The sequence below is a fragment of the Zootoca vivipara genome, chromosome 5 (genome assembly GCF_965207765.1).
Source record: "Zootoca vivipara chromosome 5, rZooViv2.hap1.1, whole genome shotgun sequence".
Classification (NCBI taxonomy): domain Eukaryota; kingdom Metazoa; phylum Chordata; class Lepidosauria; order Squamata; family Lacertidae; genus Zootoca; species Zootoca vivipara.
In genome coordinates, this window is record NC_142588.1 from 70,453,659 (window position 1) to 70,476,323 (window position 22,665).

At 40.3% G+C, this 22,665-nt stretch overlaps 1 protein-coding gene across 2 annotated transcripts; it reads left to right on the forward strand.

Moving 5' to 3' along the window:
- The first annotated feature begins 1,284 nt into the window (after positions 1–1,284).
- Positions 1,285–22,631, forward strand: TRPC1 (transient receptor potential cation channel subfamily C member 1). 2 transcript variants are annotated; one of them, XM_035133720.3, is made up of 13 exons: positions 1,285–1,685; positions 4,980–5,134; positions 5,327–5,428; positions 6,197–6,405; positions 8,140–8,271; positions 9,045–9,240; positions 9,686–10,022; positions 12,225–12,364; positions 15,123–15,266; positions 17,507–17,682; positions 18,565–18,766; positions 19,736–19,930; positions 21,813–22,631. In XM_035133720.3, exons 1-13 carry the CDS (start codon positions 1,550–1,552, stop codon positions 22,038–22,040), a joined length of 2,352 nt encoding a protein of 783 aa, XP_034989611.1. In that variant the 5' UTR covers positions 1,285–1,549; the 3' UTR covers positions 22,041–22,631. The 2 variants fall into 2 exon arrangements, with proteins under 2 accessions (XP_034989611.1, XP_034989612.1); XM_035133721.3 differs by having other exon boundaries at positions 6,197–6,399.
- Positions 22,632–22,665: the final 34 nt, after the last annotated feature.

The window sequence follows — 22,665 nt, forward strand, 5'->3', positions numbered from 1 at the left end:
CATTTATCAGATTAGCTGCATTAAGCTAACACTGAACAAACCAGTGTTAGCTTAATGCAGAGGAGCATGTTATGATGGGTTGCATATTCATATGACAAATCTCCAATATCTTTAAAAGCCGTATAACCAGGGTATACGGTACAGTATAGTCTCCTGTAGAAGCCCTTAGTCTAGTGAGGCCACATCAGCACCATATATTTTTAAAGCACTGTACCACAGTCATGTCTTCCCCAAAGAATCCTAGAAAACATATCGTAGTTAAGGGTGCTGACAGTTGTTAGGAAACTCCTGTTACCACCACAGAGCCACAATTCACAGTAGGTGTAACACCCATTCCCTGTTCACAATGTTTATGGGAATTGTAGCTCTGAAAGGGGGGTAGGGGTCTTCTAACTCAGCAAACTACAGTCCCCAGTCCCCAGTTTCTCTCTGTCTCTTCCTCTCCTTGTTGTCCAATACCAGCATCCATTGAAAACTGATGGGATTTTCTCCTGTGGTCAACACGGGAGGAGGAGGCATCAGCAGCCATGGGCAAATAGACAGACTGGAACAGCTTCCTCAAACTTAAATCTGGGTAAAGGGGAGCATCCTACATTCTGTGCACAAGGCTCCAGGCTTCATCCTCAGCATTGCCAGTTGAGACGGCCACAGATAGAGGGGTCTGGAAAGATCACACTGTGAATATGTGGAGCAGGAAAAAGGGAGGAAAGCTGAGAGACAAGTATCTCCTCACCCATTTGGTGTTTTCTTAGGAGGAGATTCAAACCCAGGTAATCGCAGCTTACACACTGAACATTTCACTGAGGTTCTTTTTCTAAAAACCCATAGGCTGCAAAATGGCTTGGGCCAACCCGGCAAGTTACTTCTGCTGCAGTAAGGTGCATGCCGCAGTTCATAACAAGCTTCAAATGCCTGCCAGAAAACAGAACCAGTGGGTCAAGCGTTGAACCTAGGAGGTCAGGGTTCAAATCCCCACTCGGGCAGGAAGCTCACTGGGTGACCTTGGGCCCGCCACTCACCTAGCCTAACCTCCCTCGCAGGGTTGTTGCGAGGATGCAATGGGGGAGGAGAACTCTTGTCTGCCACCTTGACCTTTTTGGAGAAAAATGGGGATTGCAATGCGATGCAATCAAATTTTAATGGCCTGCGGCAGTTCCTTTCAAAATACCTCCCGGTGATCTGAATTATAGCTGTATATATGGTCTAAAATGCGGCGGAGGAGGGATGAGAATACTTGCTCTGTGCCCCCTCGGCCCCTCCCCTGCATGCTCATGTTTCCCAGCTGCCTCACGAGGCACGAATTAGAGAGTGCGCGGCTACTTAGGCCACCGCGGAGCACAGCCTCGAGACCGCGGAGCCTCCCTGCGCCTGCGCGGAGATATCTCCCTCCTGCTTTGACATCTCCACCGGCGCTTGGCTGCTCTCTGGCCTCTCGCGTTTGGCCGGCCTGGCGGGCGGCGGATCCTCGGCTGCAGCTGCTGCTGCGTGAGGGAAGGGGAGCCATTCCCGCGGTGCGGCCTCTCCCGATGGGCCTCCGCTTGGCGGGGCTATGGCTGCTCTTTACCAGAGCGCGGACCCGTCGGCCTCGGCCTCCCCGAACAAGCTGCTGGCGCTGAAGGATGTCCGGCAGGTGAAGGAGGAGACCACCTTGGACGAGAAGCTCTTCCTGCTCGCCTGCGACAAAGGTAGGGCGTCGCTTAGGACGGGCCGTTGCGGGCCTCGGAGAGAGGGTCGGCCCGGCATGGATTTAGGGCCGCAGCAGCAGCAGCTTGACGCGCAAACCTCCGACTCGGTTCCGGCTCCTAGTGGGGCTTATGAACTCTAAGGAGAGAGAGGGTGCCCCCCCCCGCCGCCACTGCGCGGAAAGTGATGGATGGATGGGGGTATTGGATACCGGGAATGTTATATTGCCACTATCGTTGTGGCCGCTATACGATGGTGGCTGAAGTGCTGATGCTGAGCAGCCGATGAGGCTGCCTAAGAGGATTGCAGGATCTCCCAGTCCCTGGATTTGAATCTGTGCCTCGCTCTTTCTCAGCCTCTCTGCCTCTCACACCCGCACCGCACCCACTACCTCACTGGGATGATGATGACCTGCACAGGTTGTTTGCTACCTCTCAAACCCAACCTTCCTCGCACTGCCTTGTGGTTATATAAATATATATATATGCCACAGGGAAAACGCAAAAGCAGGGGGCAAGGTGGATGAATCGCCTTCTTAGGAAGTCGGGTTTAACTTGGCAGCAAAATGTTCTCCTTGAATGAGCATCCTTTGGGGTGTTTTGCCTACCCCCAGGGTTCCCAACGTGGGGGAATGTGGTTTTGAAGGAAGGCAATTCGAGAATGAGTTTTTAACAGTTAATGGCCTTTTAGGCTTCCTCTGTGTCAATAGGAGATCACTTTTAGAATAATAAGAATTATATGTCGGGGGCGGGAGCAGGAAGGGGTCAGGATTTTAGAGATGCTTAGATGGGGCATGGACAAAAAAAAAGGTTGGGAACCACTGGTCTACCCTTTGCGCAGCGGGTTGAAAATGTTGCTGGCTTCTGTCCAGGACGAATAGGGCTTTTCTCCGTTTCCTCCATTCATGATATTGGGAAGAGAGTTCACCTGAAATTCTGTGGGTTTCTGCGTAATCAGTTGAGCTCTCTTATGTCCAAGTACTGCATTTCTGTTAGTTTGCTTTAATGGGATGCACTGTCTCTAGTCCTGGTTGCCGTCACCTTCTGAGCTGCTAGGGTTCAGGAGACTTGGATTCAACCCCCCCCCCCCACTCAAGCTGTGAAACACGCTAGGTGAACTTGGGCAAGTTGCACACTTGTGGCCTCACTTTTGCTCAAGGTTGGTGTGAGGTTAAAATGGTAGGAGGGAGGGAGAACCAGTGAACGCATTCAACTGAGGCAGGCCTGGACCACCTGAGTATTTTTTTTCCTGTCTGCAGCTTGTTCTGGCCTTGTGCCTTTCCTCCTGCCATTTATGGATGTGCAGTAGGACAGTCAACAGAGCACTGTTTGCCTGCCCATCACAGTCATTTTCTTCATTACTTTGTCACTCAGCCTATGCAGGACAGACAGATTCACCACATACAGGGTGCTCCACTTAACAGCTGACATGGGGAATGAATGAGGGGACCACAACAATGCTGCCTCCTTCCCCAGTCATCTGGCATATGACTTGGCTCACTTTACCTTTTGACAGGCTAGCCCTGTCTGTTGGTTTTAATTAATTCTTCCACATGCATTCATGTAAAAAGTGGGGGAAACAGTAAGTGAAGTGACTCTTTATATATGTGGGCAACATAAAGGTTACTGAGATTTAGAAATGTATGTAATAAGTACAAAAATTATTAACTGCTCTTATTTTGATTGTTGTTACTCATTATGTTATTAATGCTGATTTAATTTCCAATTTTTCTTGCTGAAGCATTGCCTTACTAAAAATTAAAAATAGTGTCAGAAAGACATTCACATGTTATAAATTCAACATTTCTGTCTAATACACAAAATGTGTGAAGGCATTCTGACTTTTCACTTTCCCACTTGGATCCAAATAATTAGTTTTGTTTAAAATTTAAAAATATGTACACAGTGGGAAGAAGCAGATGTAACTTACCTTGAAATATGGAGCCCAATATTTTTTGGCATATTTTAAAACTAACATAGGGATTTCCTTGTGAGTTGTGTGGCTTTGGTCCTGTGGAAGTATTTGAAATGGTATGATCTGTAACACTATGTGACTTTTATAATATGTCACCTCTGCTAGCTTGTACAGAAAGGTAAATGTTAGAAGATGGTGGCAGAGGTTGGATGTTATTCTTTCAGGGAGAGAAGCAGGGTTATAGTATTCTGTTTGTGGGGTTGCAACTGCATCAAGAGATGGTAAGTAACTATGAAGTTCAAGCATTTTTGTACAGTTGTCCTGGGGGCAATTTTTTTAGATAGTTTCATTTCTATAAATTTACTTGGTGGGAAGCTAATTTTTTCCTATAAACCTATTCACAATTCATCAATCATTTCTAGTTTCCTACACCTGCTGTATTACCTGCTGCTTCATGGATAGATCAAGTATTTTTGTACACTAATTTTCAATCAAAGTTACAGGTAGGTAGCCATGTTGGTCATGTGCATTCACACGAAAGTTCATACCAATGACAAACTTAGTTGGTCTCTAAGGTGCTACTGGAAGGAATTTTTTTATTTTGTTTCAATCAAAGGATAGTGATTCTTCCAATTCACCACTTGTTGCCACCATAGTTCTTTTATCTAGGATATTATTTCAGATCTGGAGTTTCTTCTCGTGGACTGGAACATAACAAACAGAATAAAGTATTTAAGTGTACATGATAAAAATGTTATATACTCCACATATTTACTGTACACCACACTGGCTCCTATGCAACTATTTTATTTGCAAGATATGATTAATGCTAATAGTATGTTAGGTGGGCAGGATGAGAGAAGGGTCGTTAAAGCTTTATTTTGTCACTGGAATGTGAGAGCTGAAAGCGTTGCTCATTGGCTAGGCAGTACATGTAAGGTGCAGGATCAGTGTTTGTGCATTGCAAGTGTAGGATGTAGGTTTTTTAAATCTCTACTTCAAAAAGCAGTTTGGTGTCACTAAGTCAGAGTGTTAAAGCATCTTCTGCACAGCAGAACATAAAACTAAGCTTGTAGGGATGTCTAAATTTAAAAGTAAGTGTAATATTTATTTGTGGTGCATGGGGTAGAGTGTTGGACTAGGACCTGAAACATGGGGCACAAATCTTCGCTCAACCGTGCAGCTCACTGGATTACCAACTCTCAGCCTACCCTACCTCACAGAGTTGTTTTGAGGATAATACAGAGAAGGCGAGAGCAATGCATGGCATATTGAGCCCCTTGGAGGAAAAGAGGAATAAATATCATCTTGTATAATATGATATGATAGAATATCAGCAAATAAAAAGCACTGAAATAGGTCTTTGTCTATTACTGGTTTAGGTGACTTTTACATGGTGAAGAAACTTTTAGAAGAGAATAGCTCTGGTGATATGAACATAAATTGTGTGGATGTGCTCGGGAGAAATGCTGTTACCATAACTATTGAAAATGAGAATCTAGACATACTACAGCTGCTCCTGGATTATGGCTGTCAGGTACTATAATCTTCTTCTTGTTGTTGATGATGATGATGGAATAATCGTGAGATATAACTTCTTTTTACCTATTGTTTCAGAAAAGAAACATTTTCGTTCGGTGAACCTATCTTTGTCATTTTTGAAAAATAGTCTTTTGTTCCCTAGTATGCAGGTTGCTATTACTTCTCCTTTAATGTTCCATTTTTTCAGTCTACAGATGCACTCTTGGTGGCCATTGACTCAGAGGTTGTGGGAGCTGTAGATATACTTCTTAATCATCGACCCAAACGAACCAGTAGACCAACAATTGTTGTTAGTATTACATAAATTAAAAGTATTATGCCCCATCTTAATACTGTTGCTCTGCTCAGATATTTGTGTTAAGCACAAACAGTGGTACCTTGGTTCTTGAATGTCTTAGTTGTCGAACAAATCGGCTCCCGAACACCGCAAACCCAGAAGTCAGTGTTCTGGTTTGCGAACGTTTTTCGGAAGCTGAGTGTCTGATGCAGTTTCTGCTTGAGTGCAGGAAGCTCCTGCAGCCAATTGGAAGCCACACCTTGGTTTTTGAACAGTTTCGGGAGTCGGACTCCCGGAACGGATTAAGATCGAGAACCAAGGTACCACTGTATTTGATAATGGAAGTTTTGGAGAGTACATTTAAGAGTCTTTTGGTTATATATCTGAAAATGAGCAGGTTTCTTTTGGGGGGGAAGAGGAAAGGGTGGGGTTTTTAAATTATTTGCACCCTGTAGCTATCTTTATCAATACTCAGACTTGAACTGAGCCAGGGCTATCTTAGATTTAAGCAAAAGTAGAGTGGCAATAACTAGGGCTTTTTTCCAGCCATAATTCAGTTCCGGCAGGTCTAGTTAAAAGAGATGTAGCTATTAAATGGCAGTGTGGTACAAAATTAACAAGGTGAATTATATTTTCTCTCATAAGCCCATTCAGTTCTGAAGATTTAAAGTTTTTAAATGTGAGAGACCGCAATAAATATATTATTTTTGGCTGTAGATTTGACAAGTTTTAATCTCTGATTTAACAATTCATAAAGCCAGGCTTCTTTCTCTCTTTCAGAAATTAATGGAACGTATTCAGAATCCAGAATATTCAACAACAATGGATGTGGCACCAGTCATTTTAGCTGCTCACCGTAACAACTATGAAATTCTCACTATGCTATTAAAGCAAGATGTGTCACTACCCAAACCTCATGCTGTTGGCTGTGAATGTACATTATGTACGGCCAAGAACAAAAAAGATAGCCTTCGGCACTCCAGGTTACAGTAATTAGCTGTTTATTAATGCATGTAATTTCCTTCCTGTCTTATAGAAGAACTAGATTTTAAGCAACCACTTGCCTGATCACTTGTAGTGAGTAAGAATCATTTTGAGGGAAAATCCGAAGTTCATTGATAGTGCACATGCTTTGCATGCAAAATATCCCAGGTTCAATCCCAGGCATCTCCAGGTAGAGCTGGGAAATGGCTCTGGAGAGCTACTGCCAATCAGTGTAGGCAATATTGAACTAGATGGACCAGTGGTCTTACTCTGTAAGGTGACCCAGGAGAGAAGCTTTTATAAAAGAGGGGTGGCTATTTTTTTCTTTTAGGTCATTATAAATCACATACATGAAATAGATAATTGCATGACCTTCTGCTAAACTGAGAAGCGGATTGTCTCTCTGCTCAATAATTTTAGCCTGCCACATATTTCAGCATGAGGGACTTGAGATGTTTTCCCCTCTTTCTACTGTGTTCTGGTATTATTTATGTGAGATTGTAATGCAGCACATAAATGGGTGGCAGGGTGGCGATGTGGTGGGGCAGGATGGAAGCAAAACTAGACAGACTTTTCTGTGCCCCAGCCTCAAGACTTTTCAGCCATTAGGGAGCCAGTTACATTCAGACACCCTGTTAGTGAGTTATTGTAAGATTGCAAATAATATAGCAACCAAATATGTTCCAGCTGAATTGTACAGAATGTCTCTAATTATGTTTTCAGACTTAAAGTTTGGGTTCCGCTTCCAGTATAATGGGAATTCTGCAAGTATTTGCTGCAGTTTTCATTTTAATATCAATGTGCTTATCCTTTTGAAATAACTAATGTACCTCTTTCTCTCTCTGTATATAATTGCTATTGTGCAAAACTGTTAGTAGCCTGCCAAACAGCTAGTAGCTTGCATTTCCCTGCTGGTCATGGAGAAAATAAGTTTTCTTCCTTAATGGCTAGCATGAAAACAAGCAGCCTGGCAGAGAGTAGGAATAGAGCAGGCATCCCCAAACTGTGGCCCTCCAGATGTTTTGGCCTACAACTCCCATGATCCCTAGATAACAGGACCAGTGGTCGGGGAAGATGGGAATTGTAGTCCAAAACATCTGGAGGGCCGAAGTTTGGGGATGCCTGGAATAGAGCAATCCATCCCTCATCTGTCAGCCTAATCATGAAGTTGCCACAAGAAATTTTTCGCTCCTGGTGGCTAGCGGGTAAGTTGCTAACTACAAAGTTGAATTAATAAACTTTCTTCTTCTTTTTTTATAATAATTTTTATTCAGTTTTTCCAAATAAACAAACAAAACAACAATTTTTTTGTACAATTCATCTTAAATGCACCCATCTCATTTTGCTCTGCCGAGCTGTGACTTCCCTCCCTCCCTTCACACGGTTTTCTTATTTACTCCTATCTTGCAGTTCTTTATTGCCCTTACTTTAGTCAATTTGTAGGATTTATTTCGATCCTGCAAGTGTCTTTAAACTTCTACAGTTCTTCTCCATATAATCCACAAATTTAGAATTAATAAACTTTCTTCAGTGCTGAAGCCAAAATACACTTAAGTAATTTGCCTTAGCATGCATGCTTTGGGGGAGTACCTAGGGCATTTCGTGTTTCTTTTGTCATACTAGAAATGGCTTTCAATGTAGATAAATATACCATACACATGAAATTAAACAGATTACAAACAAACTATTGACTAAAAACTGGTTGACTTAAGATGTATTCCTTGATATTTTTATAACAGATTTCGTCTTGATATTTATCGATGTTTGGCCAGTCCTGCCCTAATAATGTTGACGGAAGAGGATCCAATTCTGAGAGCCTTTGAACTTAGTGCAGATTTAAGAGAACTAAGCCTTGTAGAAGTTGAATTCAGGTATCAGTAACAAGTAATTCCTATTTCCTACTACTGTTTCCTTTTTAGTATTATGCTTCTAAATATAATTGGATGCTATCGACAAAATCCCAATGATCAGTTGTCAATGATATCAGAGAATTTACAGTGGAATCCTATGCATTTGTGCTTAGGATTGGTTTTGGCTAATGCTCCTAAGTTTTATAAAGGACCAATTTGGCTGCAAACTAATATGTTTCAATTACTAGAGCAAATGATCCGTATGCATCGTTGACTAAATATGTTAATTACACAGTGGGAAAAATTGATTGCAATCTATTGGTTGAATCTAGAATAAAGTTAGTCATACTTACTAAAATCAAATGAATCATGACTAACTTTGTCCCATTGATTTCAATTAGACTAACGCTTGCCTGATTTAGTCTGGATCCAGCCCATTGATTTTAAATCAGTCCTCTTTCATCGATGAGTTAAATCATCCATTTGAATCACATCCATTTTTAACTCACTCCAGTCTGTATTCAGTTTGAGTAGAGGAAGGACCTTTCTTTGGTGAAATCAACATTAAAAAGTCATAAGAGCCCTCTGTGTGAGACCAAAGGCTCATATAGTGCAGCATCTTGGTCTTACTTGGCCAAGCAGGTGCTTGTGGGAAGCCTACAAGCAGGACCTGAGTGCAAGAGCACTCTCTGTACTTGTGATTCCCTGCAGCTGGTATTCTGCAGCATACTGCCTCCCAAGAGTTAAAGTAAAATATAATCATCATGTATGCTGTTACCTTCTCTATATCCTAGAAATGATTATGAAGAATTAGCTCAGCAGTGTAAAACCTTTGCTAAAGATTTGCTTGCACAAGCACGGAATTCTCGGGAGCTTGAAGTTATACTCAACCATACAGCAAGTGATGAGCATGTGGATAAAAGGGGGCTGTTGGAAGAGAGAATGAATTTGAGTCGCCTAAAGCTTGCTATTAAATACAACCAAAAAGAGGTATGTCTCCCCCCCCCTTTTGCTAATGTATTATAAAGCTGTCCAACTAATTGATGGGATAGACCAGTGATGTATCTTCATAGGCACACTGCTTCTAATAGTTTCAAGAACCGCAGCATTAGGTATATAAAGAATTGTATCCAATACTAGTCCTATCAAATAGAGAACATCCATTATGGTAGAGAAAATTGCTTGCAGAACTATGTATCCTGGGCAAAATTGCATACAAAATGTGTGTATTTGGAGAAATTCACTCTATAATGTTGATGAGTTTTCTTAAACTTCATGAATCGATTGAGAACTGAAGTTAGGATTGGAAAAAAATGTTCAGTACAATTGTAATCTTACCCTGTTTTCTCCCCAGTGGTTTAAATAAAGCTTGAGTAATGAGTTATTGGCTACTTTGGACAGTATTTACTGATGTAAAATTCTTTTCCTATTGCAGTTTGTTTCTCAGTCTAATTGCCAGCAATTTCTCAATACTGTCTGGTTTGGACAAATGGCTGGTTACCGTCGCAAGCACACATTTAAGAAGATTTTGACTGTCTTGGCAGTTGGCATATTTTGGCCCATACTGTCTCTTTGTTACTTGTTGGCTCCAAAATCTCAAATAGGCCGAATAATTCACACTCCGTTTATGAAGTTTATTATTCATGGAGCATCGTATTTCACATTTCTGCTCTTGCTTAACTTGTACTCACTTGTCTACAATGAAGATAAAAAAAACACCATGGGGCCAGAATTGGAGAGAATAGACTATCTTCTACTATTTTGGCTAATCGGTAAGTATAAAATGGTTATAAAATTAATTGTTACATCTCTAACATTGAAGCTCTGTTTATCCCTGGCAGTATGGTCTAGTAATGGAAAAAGACATGTTTCTTCTTATTTTGACTGGGGAGAGGAGCATACCAGTCTTAATATAATTCAAGGATATATATTTTTCCAGGCTTACGGTAGGTGCTATTACTATCTAGGGGTGTGATTGATTATGGTATAGTTGGATCTACATAGGGCGTAAGAGTTGGGAGTTTTGTTTGTGTGTACAGACACTGTAACACTGCAGTAGGAAAATGAGAGAACTCTTTCGGTCTCTCATATCTTTTAAACCCTCTCCTGGTCTAGGTTCCTCTACTAGTTTTCTTTGAGTGTACAGTGGTACCTCGCAAGACGAAAATAATTCGTTCCGCGGGTCGTGCCATCTTACGAAAATTTTCGTCTTGCGGAAACAAACGGCAGACGGCAAAAAAAACGGCAAAAAAAAAATTTGTCTCGCGAGACGCGTCCATAGAAAGCTTCGTCTTGCGAGGCAACAAAGAATCGCTAGACGCTTTTGTCTAGTGAGTTTTTCGTTGCAAGACATTCGTCTTGTGAGGTACCACTGTATTTACTTATGCTAAGGGGAGAAGGCTCTATGGTCACTGGGGAACACCATACCTTTGAAGGGAAAAATAATGTCCTAGTGATTCTTAAGGTTTCTAAAAAGATCCTGGAGGTGAAAGTCTCGTAAGAATTCAGCCAAACAACAAATTACCATTAAAAGACTTGCATGTGGGCAGGCATGTTCTTTGTTTGTTCATGCAATTCTTCTATTTCATATATGAACTGTAGGGTGAGGAGGTCTAAAAAAGGTGGATGTCAGATCATGGAAGCTGAATACCTTCACATCTTCTGTTGTGTAGACTTTCTACTCTTTCTCCACCTTCAGTACTGGGAGTGAGTCAGGGTGGGGAGAAAAGTACTTGAAGTGATAAAAGTGTAGCAAGTTAAGGGGATGAGTTGCATCTTTGGTTGTGAAAAAAAAAGTTGGAATTGTCATATATTATGGTTGCACATTCCATTTTCATACCTGAAAGTAATACTTTGTAAGAAGTTTTCAGGTATGAGAAGTGCCCCTGTGGGGCTGATTCACACATAGCTGGCGTATGCATGGTGTGGGAGCATGAAAATGTGTGTCCCCAGTCCATACACAACAAAGCTGTGCCTGTGATGTTATTTTGTACTATTCCCATCCCCTTTATGTGGAAGGAAGGATTGTGTAAATCATTCCTAGAGTCCACATAACAAGTTTTATGAAAATAGAACTTAAATATTCGTAGACTTGCACCATGTGAGAACTCTGTTCCTTGAAGTGTGTCAGCTGTCTTTCCAGAAACAGTTTGCAGATTATCTGAAGTAACTACAGAACCAGCAGAGGGAGCATGGATTACTGATTTTTCAACATTGTTTGTTAAAATGAATTCAGCAACCTTTGCTATTATTTTCTAAATGCAAATGAAATTACAGTTGTACTTTGGGCACTAAACCGTAACCTAATCTTTTGTGAAGCACATTGCTTAACTAATAATGGCCCTATATATTCTGTATGCTCAGTTTGGAATTGTGTATGCTGCTATTACAAATGTTTGATAGTAAAGTAGTATAGAATGTCCTTGGGGTGAGGGAGACATAATGTGACGTTGACTAGAAATTTTAAAACTATTTACATTTACCACTGACATAAGAGGCTAGCAGGGGGATATCATTTACATAGGAGAGGGATTTTTTTTCTTAGTAAGAGATGAAGATATAGACATTGCTTTTGAGACTCACTTCTTGCTATTTTTAACCACACTGATTATGACTTTGAAAAGAGAGACTAGAATATGAAAGGCTGCTAAAGGATAGCACCAACATTGCTTGAGTTTTGACTCCAGGTTAAAATGTGACTATCTACCCAAGCCACTATAGTGGAACCCTTGCTTGGCTGTTGTAGTTATGTTGTTAGCATAATCCCCACTGTATTTTAAAAGGTGTGGATCCCTTCTTGCATTTTTAACCCAATGCTTCTTTGGCAGTACACACAATTCTTACATTCCTTTGCTCCCCATTACCCGGGGGGGGGTACTTTTGTGGTTGATGGAAATACACACAGAATACACTGAAATCACTGTGAAATGAATCTAGTATATCTGACTGACTGCATTTTGTTTCTCTGCTCTAAGGAATGGTGTGGTCAGATGTTAAAAGGCTCTGGTATGAAGGCTTAGAAGACTTCTTAGAAGAATCCCGAAATCAACTTAGTTTTGTCATGAATTCTCTCTATTTGGCAACTTTTGCTCTCAAAGTAGTTGCCCATAACAAGGTAAACATCAAATCAGTGTTTTATAACACTGTGTTGTGCAGAATCCTGTATAACATTTTTTAAAAAAAGTAAAAAAAGTAAAAAAAAAGTTTTAAAACAACAAAACTCTTGGTGGTTGACACCAGCATAAAATTACCCTGTTTTTCCAAAATGGAGGCTGTCCTAGGAACACTCATTCTTAACTTAAAGCCTTAAAGTTTGATTAGGGTTTCTTTGATTTCAGTCTCTATATATTTAGCACTAGTAGAGAAAGTAAGCATGTGAAGATCGAGCCGCATGTTGAGTCTTTATGTTTTCTTACTTTTTTGGTGTGTTTGATGGTGTATTCGAGTGTTTTTATTCTATTATAGAAAAGAAAGATGTCAACCAACAGCAACGTTACTATTCATCCAAGTAGATTTGTAGTCTTATCTGAAATTAGTTGCATTCATTTGTTGTCATCCATATGTCTCGAGAGACAATGGAGTGTGACTCCGGGGGTGAAGTCAAACCGCTGGAGAATCACAGCGCCTCCTGTGGTTGCAGAGACTGGTAACTCATAACTGCTGCCTCCCACCTACGGTAGTTTTTGCTGCAGTAGCAACACCAAAGTGCCCTCCCTGGTGTGCAAGCCTGGCTAGTGTGTATGGAAGTTCTGGGCTACCCAGATGACAAGACCACCCCCTTTTGACCTTGCTGATGTGATCCAAAGGAAAGCAGAGCATTCATAAGTCTCATGTATTGTGCACACATTATAAAATGAAACTGGGGATTTATGTGCCATATAATACAGAGGCTTATACATCAGACACCTACTAATTCTAATTAGGCACATTTTTTTCCAGTGAAGGCTGTGTTACAAGCTTTAGCTACAGCCTAGAATCATAGAATTGGGGAGATGGAAGGTATACTGAGGGTCATCTAGTCCAACCCCCTGCAATGCAGGGAATAAACATCCCCTTTATTTTCTTGGAGAATATTTGTGAAACATTGGCTTATTTGCTATGATCAGCAAATCATCTGTTTTCCTAAAGATGATGAAATCTGATTAATTTATACATCGCTTTGCAAATTAATATGTAAAGTGCTTTATATCCTGTATCCTGCTTTCCCTCACAATAACTTTGGGTGGAGTGCTGCTTACATTCCCATTTTATACATAAGGCACTAAGATTTAGAATTGTGACTTGCTGAAGGCAATGGCAGAAGCCAATGGCAGAAGCGAGACTGGGAGAAGAGGGGGAATTTTCATCAGGACCGCATGGAGAAAAGCTTTAAGGCATTTCCATCAGTGCCATTATCCTGCTATGGATTGGGGTCTCTGCAGCTGATGCTTAAAGCATGCATGGGTAGAAAGGAACATACAGAGAGATGTAAATGCTGATACACATTTATTGTACTGTGCAGTTTGGCCCTAAGGGAGTGTGGCTGCATTTGATACATGTCATCCATCCTTTGTGCTTCCCTTCACTTTTGTTTTCTCTTCACTTTAGATTACAAGCTTCTTTGGGACCTTTTTATTTTTAAATGCAGGCCCCTAAGGTATTGGGCACATTAATCATGCCACATACAATAATAATATGGGCCTTTTTCATGATAATAATGTATGTGCAGCTTTTTAATTTTGCACCCCTTTGTTTGGTGTGATATCTATCTTACCAGTCTCTGCAGTACAGTGTTTCTTCTGCATCTACGTTAACTGTCGTAGATATTAGTCACAATTTGTTCCCAACCCAAGATTTGAATCCAGGTTATGAATCTTGAGTGAGGAATGTACCCTGATTAGGATTAATCATTGTTAATGTTGATACAGACAGGATACCGAACAATGGCCAAGAGTCACAAGGAAATGTCCTCTTGTGGGAAGGGTCTGTAGACGAGCCATGTGATCTACTGCCCACTCCCAGTCATGACTAATGGAGGGAAAACAAATCTGCACCAGCCTTAATGGATGGCAGAAATCATCTTGCTGCAACTGTATTAATCTTAACCGCTCAGATATTTTTCCCTCATGTGGCTGAATCTTCAGAGCTGCCTTTCTTCTTGTCTGGTGTTCATTTGGAGTGCAAGATAAAGCTGTATCCTCTTACTGGTAGCTCTGCTTGCTAGTCATGTAAGAACCTTCCAGATTAAATAGGCTTATAACTATCATGACAAAATATTGCCTTTAGGTAAGTCAGAAAATATCATTCAAATAAAGCTAGCTTATATTCTAGACAGAAATAAATTGAGTGTAAAACAAAAAAAAGTAGGGCAGCTGTTTGATCATTGGTCCATTATTTCACCTCATTCAGTGCAGGATCTTGTCCTGGATTGTTAGTGGCAGGAAATACTCCCGTTTCCTTGCAGCCTCCTGTTGGATACATTCAGTAGCAATGTCAAGCTATGCTTTGTTATGAGCAAGCCTCAGGGTGGTGTGTTCCCTCCTTGTCTTGCCCTCTCTCTCTCTCTCTCTCTTTTTTACATGAGCGGGCGGATTTGTGACAAATTATAGTTTGCTGTTTCATCCAAAATTGATTTGTGCAAATCAGTGTTCACTGCATTTGGATATAACAGCAAAATTTCATTATCCTGCAAATTATAAACCATTATTGCTGATCTTTGCCTCTCACAACTTAAAGGGGGGAAAGGAAATTTGTGACCCCTGGTGCTTGCTGCGATTTGTTCATGGTTGGAAGATAGGCTACAATCAGATAGTGTGTGTCATTGGTTGATGAAAGCTGTCACTGGATTATCTGTTGTAACTCAAAGTAACTTCAACTTCTTTCAAAAACTCTAGTTCCATAATTTTGCTGAGAGGAAGGATTGGGATGCCTTCCACCCTACCCTGGTGGCAGAAGGTCTGTTTGCTTTTGCCAACGTTCTGAGTTACCTTCGGCTTTTCTTCATGTATACAACAAGCTCTGTCCTAGGGCCACTTCAGGTAAGTTGTCCTAGGGACAAAATGGCTAGGTGTAATTGCCTCTGGTTTTTCAGATAGACTCTCTACTTATGTTTATATTCCCATCATTGTGTGTATTGATAGTTATTCTTTCTGTAGTCGGATAGTGACCTGATTATGTGGGCTTATTGGGGCATATAAAGTGGTGGTTCTTTCACTGGGTTAGAAACTTTAGAAATGAAACAAAAATGGTATTATACATGGTACACAAAGGAGTGCAGCATCCTTTAAAAAGGAAGTTGCTTTATGTGTCATTCAAATGTGAATTGAGATCAAAGCATTAGCAGCACATCCTATTTATAGTGCCAGATATTCTGGAAATAATTCAGAGGTCTAGTTCCAAATATATCTAGTTGTGTGACAACAGCAACCAAGGAAGGTAATATAAAATAGTGCACATCTGTTCGTTAGACACAGCTCAAAGAGCCATATTATTGTTGTGTTTGTCCCCAATTACAGTTAACACATGGGACATATAAGAAAAAACATCAAATGTTACCCATAAGACACTTCGTGTCACAGCAGGGAGAGTTCTCTAGTTTTTATCCCTTTCCATTTTACCAATTTAATCTCATTTTCTACTGCAAATTCTTCTTTAATAGTACAGGGAGGCAACATATTGAACATTAAAAAGTCCTTATTCATTTTTGAAGACGTTCACTACATAACGTACATATTTATTTATGTATTGCAACTATAACATGCATTTATATTAGTCCTCTATGTAGTGAAGGTAGAAATCCAGTTGTACATAAACAGCCAAGAGTCACCCCATTCAGTGGCACACTGGAGCTTTAGTTGCGACCATAGGCTGACCCACATGCTTTTCCAAAAGTAGGTCATGACTTTCAAATGCCCATAAACTGCACCCCATCAGTGCAATGAAACACATATTACTGCAACACCTTATATATACTTTCAAAGCAGTTTGCCATCTTCCTTTATCTCAAACTATGAATGCTATTAATAAATGCTTTGAAAAGCCGAATAAATTGATGTTTATATTTATTGTAAGTTGCTTTGTGGAAACACTTGGGTCAAAATGCGGGACAGATATATTCTAACTTCACTACTACTAAAAACAGTTAATATTTACAATAAGATTGTTTTTGTGTAACAAACAGTTCAGATTTTCACAAAAAAGTGTCTTCTACAAATGTATAGCACTTTGTAAGTGTAATGCTGACTACAAAAGTCTGTGCCTAAATTATAGCTACCCTTAACAGGATTTGTTTTGTCATCCTATTAATTTCTCTGGACAGTAAAAAAGAATCTGGTACCCCAAGTATCTATGCAGTATTCCAGAGAAAGTGCTATAGTCTTTCCCATTTTTGTTTTAGGGTTAGTGTAAAACAGGGATAGCCAACATAGTGCCTTCTAGATGTTGTGGAGTACAATTCCCATCATCCTTTATCATGGGGAATATGAAAATTATAGGCCACAACGTCTGAGGGGTACCACATAAGCTAACCCTGCTATAGAATTTATACATCAGAAGCTTTAAATCTCTTTATTAATCTCATAAACCAATCCTATGCATATTTACTCATAAGTCTGCAATCCTTTGCACTCATGATTGGATGTAAACCTCAATGAACATAGTTAAACCTTTCATACCATCTTCAGTCATGAAATTGTTGAAGATTATATGTATATATGTACATACATACATACATCGTTTTATTTGTATGCTGCCTTTCTGTAGTTTAAAACCATGCTCAGGATGGCTTCTAAAATGAAAAAGGACCTAATTACAAGCATAGCAAAAGTCATAATAAACAATAAGTAAAACATCAAAAAGTACTCAACCAAATTGAACAATTTCAACATAAATCATAATAAAATCTAAAATAAAGATACAAAAATTAATATCAGTAACATAACTCCCTAGATTATCATTTATTCTACACGTTATATCATTTGAGTTAAAGAAACAGTCTGTATTTTGCTTTGACTATGAGAATAAAAATGAATCAGGATAAAATAACATGTGTGTTTGTACAGTACAATAAAAAATAATTCTTTTAGTCTGTGGTTTTATCACAGTTCTCACCCAACAGTATTAAGAACAGCTGCTTGACTCTTTTGTAGTGTCATGAATTTGGTCAGGAAAATCTGCTTGTCCTGTAAATAGTTTTTCTAGCATGCCTTCTTAATATGCAATCACCATTTGATATTTCATAGCTGTTTTAAATTGAGAACAAATCAATATCTTCCTACAGATTTCAATGGGGCAGATGTTGCAGGACTTCGGGAAATTTCTTGGAATGTTTCTTCTTGTGTTGTTCTCATTCACCATTGGGTTGACCCAACTGTATGATAAAGGGTTCACTGTGGATGAAGAAAAGGACTGTGCTGGGATTTTCTGTGAGCAGCAAAGCAATGATACCTTCCACTCGTGAGTTTCATAGTGTTGATTGAGATCACAGTTTTTCTTTTATAGAACACTAGTATCATGAAGCCCGTTAAATTAACGGGTGCTAGAATTAATTAGCGGGGTCCCCCCCCTGTGACTCACCCACCGCCACCACCTCAGCCCCTCACTCAGTCCCTTCCCTGCCCCCCGCCCCAGCCAGCTTCTTCTCTCCCTCCCCATTTTCCACCCTCTTTTTTCTACTCCACTTCTCTCTCTCTCTCTCTCTCTCTCTCTCTCTCTCTCTCTCTCTCTCTCTCTCTCTCTCTCTCTCTCTCTCTCTCTCTCTCTCCCCTCGCTGGTGCCAGTTGCAGCAGCCCTTCCAACCCCTCCCCCCAAAAATCCACACACACTTCCAGGGACTAATTCCCTCTTCCCCCGCCCTCCTGCTTTCGCCCCTCAGTAACGGCTAATCGATCCTTCAGCCCAGCAGCCGCATCACTCGCGGCTCATGCTCTCTCTCTATCCACACCCACCTACCCTCCCTTTCCCTTTCACCGGCACCTGCCTCCTCTCCTTCCTGCCTCCTCTCCTTCCCCTCTAACGGAGAAGAAACCAGGAGGAAAGAGAGAGATCCTTCCGTAGCGCAGCAGAGGCAAGGGGAAGCCGCACACTTTTTTTTTTTGGTATGGTTGTGTATATGCAAGCATGTAATCTCTCTCACGGTCCTAGTTTATCCCATCCGAAGTCTCTGCGCTCCAAGTCCCAACGGCTGTTTGTGGGGCACATGCGCAACCCCACGGACACAGGGACTGGACGCAGAGACACTTGCACTTCATTATATAGGATGAATGCATTGATTCCATTGATCTGGCCTTTAAAGCACAGTAACTACTTCATCTAACCACAGTTTTTTCTTTTTTTCAGATTTATTGGCACCTGCTTTGCCCTGTTTTGGTACATATTCTCTCTTGCACATGTAGCCATTTTTGTCACGAGATTTAGCTATGGCGAAGAACTACAGTCTTTTGTTGGTGCTGTTATTGTTGGCACATACAATGTAGTAGTTGTAATTGTCCTTACCAAGCTCTTGGTGGCGATGCTCCATAAAAGCTTTCAGCTGATAGCAGTAAGTGTTTTGAAAACAAGATTTATTGTATTTTAAGTGTAAACAGTGCTCTTGATTCTGTATAGCACAATAATGTGGGGCTTGATCCGGAAGCTGCAGTTAGTGCAGAATGCTGGAACACAATTGCTGACAGGAGTGGGGTCTTGTCAGCATATAACACCTGTGCTCAGGTATCTACACTGGTTGCCAATTTGCTGACAGGCTGGGCTCAGGCTGTTATTTTTAGCATATATAAACTCCTTAACAATTTGGGACCCTTTTATGTACAAGATTGCTTTACCCCACATGTGCCCACTCAACCTCTCTGATCAGTGGAATTGTCCCTCCATCAGGTGACACAAAATGCCCATTCCACATTTGTAAGAGCTTGATCATTTAGTGTGGCAGCACCTGTACTTTGAAAATCCTTGCCTATTCAGATCAAGCAGGTGCCTTCGCTGTACTCTTTTCAACATCTGTCCAAAACATTATTGTTTGGGCAAGCCTACCCAGAGACTTAGAAATGTATGTGTTAAAGTATGGTTGTGGATTTCACGCGATTTTACTGTTTTATCTTTTTGTAAACTACTTTGAAGGTGGGTTTTTTTTTTTACAATCAAGCGGTGTATAAATTTTATGAAACAAATAATAGACATGTAAATACATGGTGGTAAAATAGGTGTTGTTGGGAATTCTGGCCCCATTATGAACTGAGCCCAAGCCCCTACCCAGGTTTGAGCCTGGTTCTTAGTAGGTTTGCTGTCAGCCATCTCTTCTTCTCACCTGTAGCACCCTTACAAAGGGGAGATGGACAGGTTACAAGAAGCATCATACACATGGTTAAATATTGAGTGCATCTTTTTCTTTGTATGGGGGTTGCACTTTTGTGTGTGTTAATTCCGTGTCACTACGGTAGTTTTGTAATTTATAATCGCCGCTCAGCAGAACCTTTGATATCTGTTTTCCCCAAACCCCCCCCCATTAATTTAGAATCATGAAGATAAAGAATGGAAATTTGCTCGTGCCAAGCTCTGGCTTAGCTATTTTGATGATAAATGTACGCTACCACCACCCTTCAATATTGTTCCTTCTCCAAAGACTATATGCTACCTATTTAACAGCCTCAGTAAGTGGATCGGCTCTCATACATCATCTGGCAAAGTCAAGCGACAGAATAGTTTAAAGGTAAGAAATAGAAACATAGAATCATAGAATTGTAGAGTTGGAAGGAACCATGAGGGTTATGAAGTCCAATCCCCTGCAAATAGTTAAATAATAATAATAAGTGGTGCCCAGGAATTTTTAGAAACCAAAGGATATGGTGATTTTTTAAAAATGGAGAGTGTAATTTGTGAGTTTACACCCATCATGCAAACACACACACCCCAGGTGACAAAATGGGTGAAGTCATGCCAAAGGCATGTTTTGGTCCACCACCTTGATTCAAAACGGTGCCTGGTATCCAAACATCATTGAAGTACCTTCCACAAGTCAGTTGCAAGCTATTTGAGTGCAACCTCTGAAGTCCTTTCTGCTTTTTCCTCTCATAACATTATTTAAGGGTTTAAAGTATAGTAGAGCAAATTCAGTACAGGCAAATGAGTTTTTTTCTATAGCAAGATGTTAATTCTAAAAATGATGCAGATTTGTTAGTTTTCCCCTACCATGTGCTAATTTTAAGCATGCCCTGTGACATGTCAAAACAAAATGTCCGAAGGAAACACTGCAGCCTCTTTGTTTTACAACTACTTTAAATAAACATATCTAGGGCACCCTCTCATCAGGTATAACGATTACTAGAGTTCCTCTCGCAGGTAAAAACAATTGAAGAATCATCCCACATCTTAATACAGTACAGACCTTGGTACAGAGGCAGGATTTTTGGGTTTGTTTGTTTTTTAAGGGAAGGCATGTTTGTGCATGTAAAACTAGCATGGGTGGGCTTTCTCTTGCTCAGTGAGGCTTCTCCTTCCTCTATTGTGCTGCTTCCCACACAACACCTACGGTAAATATGCTGCAGAGGGTTGAGTGAACCCCTGGAGAAGATTTGCTGGGTGGGAAGGCAAAGCACAGAGTGGAAGTCCCATTCTGCAAGTGATTTCCATTGCACATATTGGTGGGCATAATTAGATGTAGCCCATTAATTTCTTATCCAGATAGATCATTAGTTCCTCCATACTGTAACTGTGTATCTTGTTCTTAGTCTCTGCTGTGTATATTGCTAAAGATTAGAAGAAATTAGAATTTGTTGATGGTTGTCTTATATATATATATATATATATATATATGTGTGTGTGTGTGTGTGTGTGTGTGTGTGTGTGTGTGTGTTTATGCATGCATGCTATACAGGCTGAAGCAGTCGAAATGCAGATTGCACTTCAAGACACATCATAAGATGCATATGTGCAGCATATTATTAAGGAGTTAAGCATTTAGAGGGCATTCTAGGAAACAAAACTTTTACCCATTGTATTCATGGGATACGCTGAGTATTATCCATACCGTAAGTATCTGTCAATTCATGGCAGAGAGCTTAGAAAAGCTAGTCAAGCTGTAGACAAATACACATCATATAATCAAAGCACTGAGCATCCAGGAAACATTTACTCAGCCAAGCAATCAGTAAATCCATGGTGGAGCTATTAAGTCTAAAACATTAGGTGGGGCAGAAATATGGAGAGGTAGGAGGGAACAGATAAGAGAGAGGGCACAAGACAACACACACTCAGAGCAGTTTGGGAATGAGAACTCAGCACTGGCTCACTGCTGGCCACTTGAGACTCATAGCAGCCACTTCTGCTGAAAACTCTACATTGCTCTGCCACCACACTGATCACTGGTGAGATGAACTATCCAATATAGGAAGGTACGAAGACATCGCCTGCCAACCTTCCAGGATCTCTCTCCCTGTCTAGCAGGCATGCATGCACAAATATGACTGTGCAAAATAGAACATTGGGGTGGATCATGCCCAGTGTTATTTTACCATTATACAAAAGCTTTTTAACCAGGGGAAAATTCATAGCCATCTGTACATTATATATAATATGTCACTATTTGCTTACAGGAGTGGAGAAATCTGAAGCAAAAGAGAGATGAGAATTACCAAAAGGTGATGTGTTGCTTAGTTCATCGTTATTTGACTTCCATGAGACAGAGAATGCAAAGCACTGATCAAGCAACTGTAGAAAATCTCAATGAGCTACGGCAAGACTTATCAAAATTCCGAAATGAAATGAGAGACCTGCTTGGGTTCCGGACTTCAAAGTATGCTATATTTTATCAAAGAAACTAGGAATCAAGGTTTTAAATAAAATGCCTAAATTTAGACACATTCATTGGAATATTTTTATTTTCAGCCCAAATAATAAACGATGGAAATTTCTTGTTACGTTTTTAAAATGCCGTTACGTTTTTAAAATGCCGTCGCATGTGATGCAGCCAAACTCAATTGTGAAGAAAGTAACTATTTTTTGTTCTTTTGAGGCTTTTTATTAAGTATACAAAATGTAAAATTTGAACATGGTCTGCAAAATGCAAATGTAGAGTTTGTAATGTGTCATTAACAATAAGACCTCAGAATTTAGGCTGCATTCCTAACCCTTGGAGAAAGTACCATTCAATTCAGTAGGACTTACTTCTGAGTAGAAACGGTTAAAATTATTATTTGTTTGCGCACATTTGCATTTTTGAGAAGGAAACAGTAATTGAATCTCCAGCCCCAAGACCAATATATTTGGCAGCACAAATAACTATATTTAAATTATTAAAAGAATTGTTATCCTTTCTATTAGAAGTATATATGTGAAGAAGATATTGGAATACTTTAGAAGAGCACATTTGTGAAAAGGCTATCAATAAAAATCATATAATACATTTTTTAAAAGCTATGAAAAGCCATATCATTACAGTATAACAAT

Excerpts from the sequence above, each read along its gene's own strand:
- TRPC1 (XM_035133720.3), top strand. The coding sequence starts at position 1,550 with ATGGCTGCTCTTTACCAGAGCGCGGACCCGTCGGCCTCGGCCTCCCCG. Across the intron at positions 5,429-6,196 it reads CCAGTAGACCAACAATTGTT|AAATTAATGGAACGTATTCA; the intron begins GTTAGTATTACA and ends TCTCTCTTTCAG. Across the intron at positions 12,365-15,122 it reads AAGTAGTTGCCCATAACAAG|TTCCATAATTTTGCTGAGAG; the intron begins GTAAACATCAAA and ends CAAAAACTCTAG.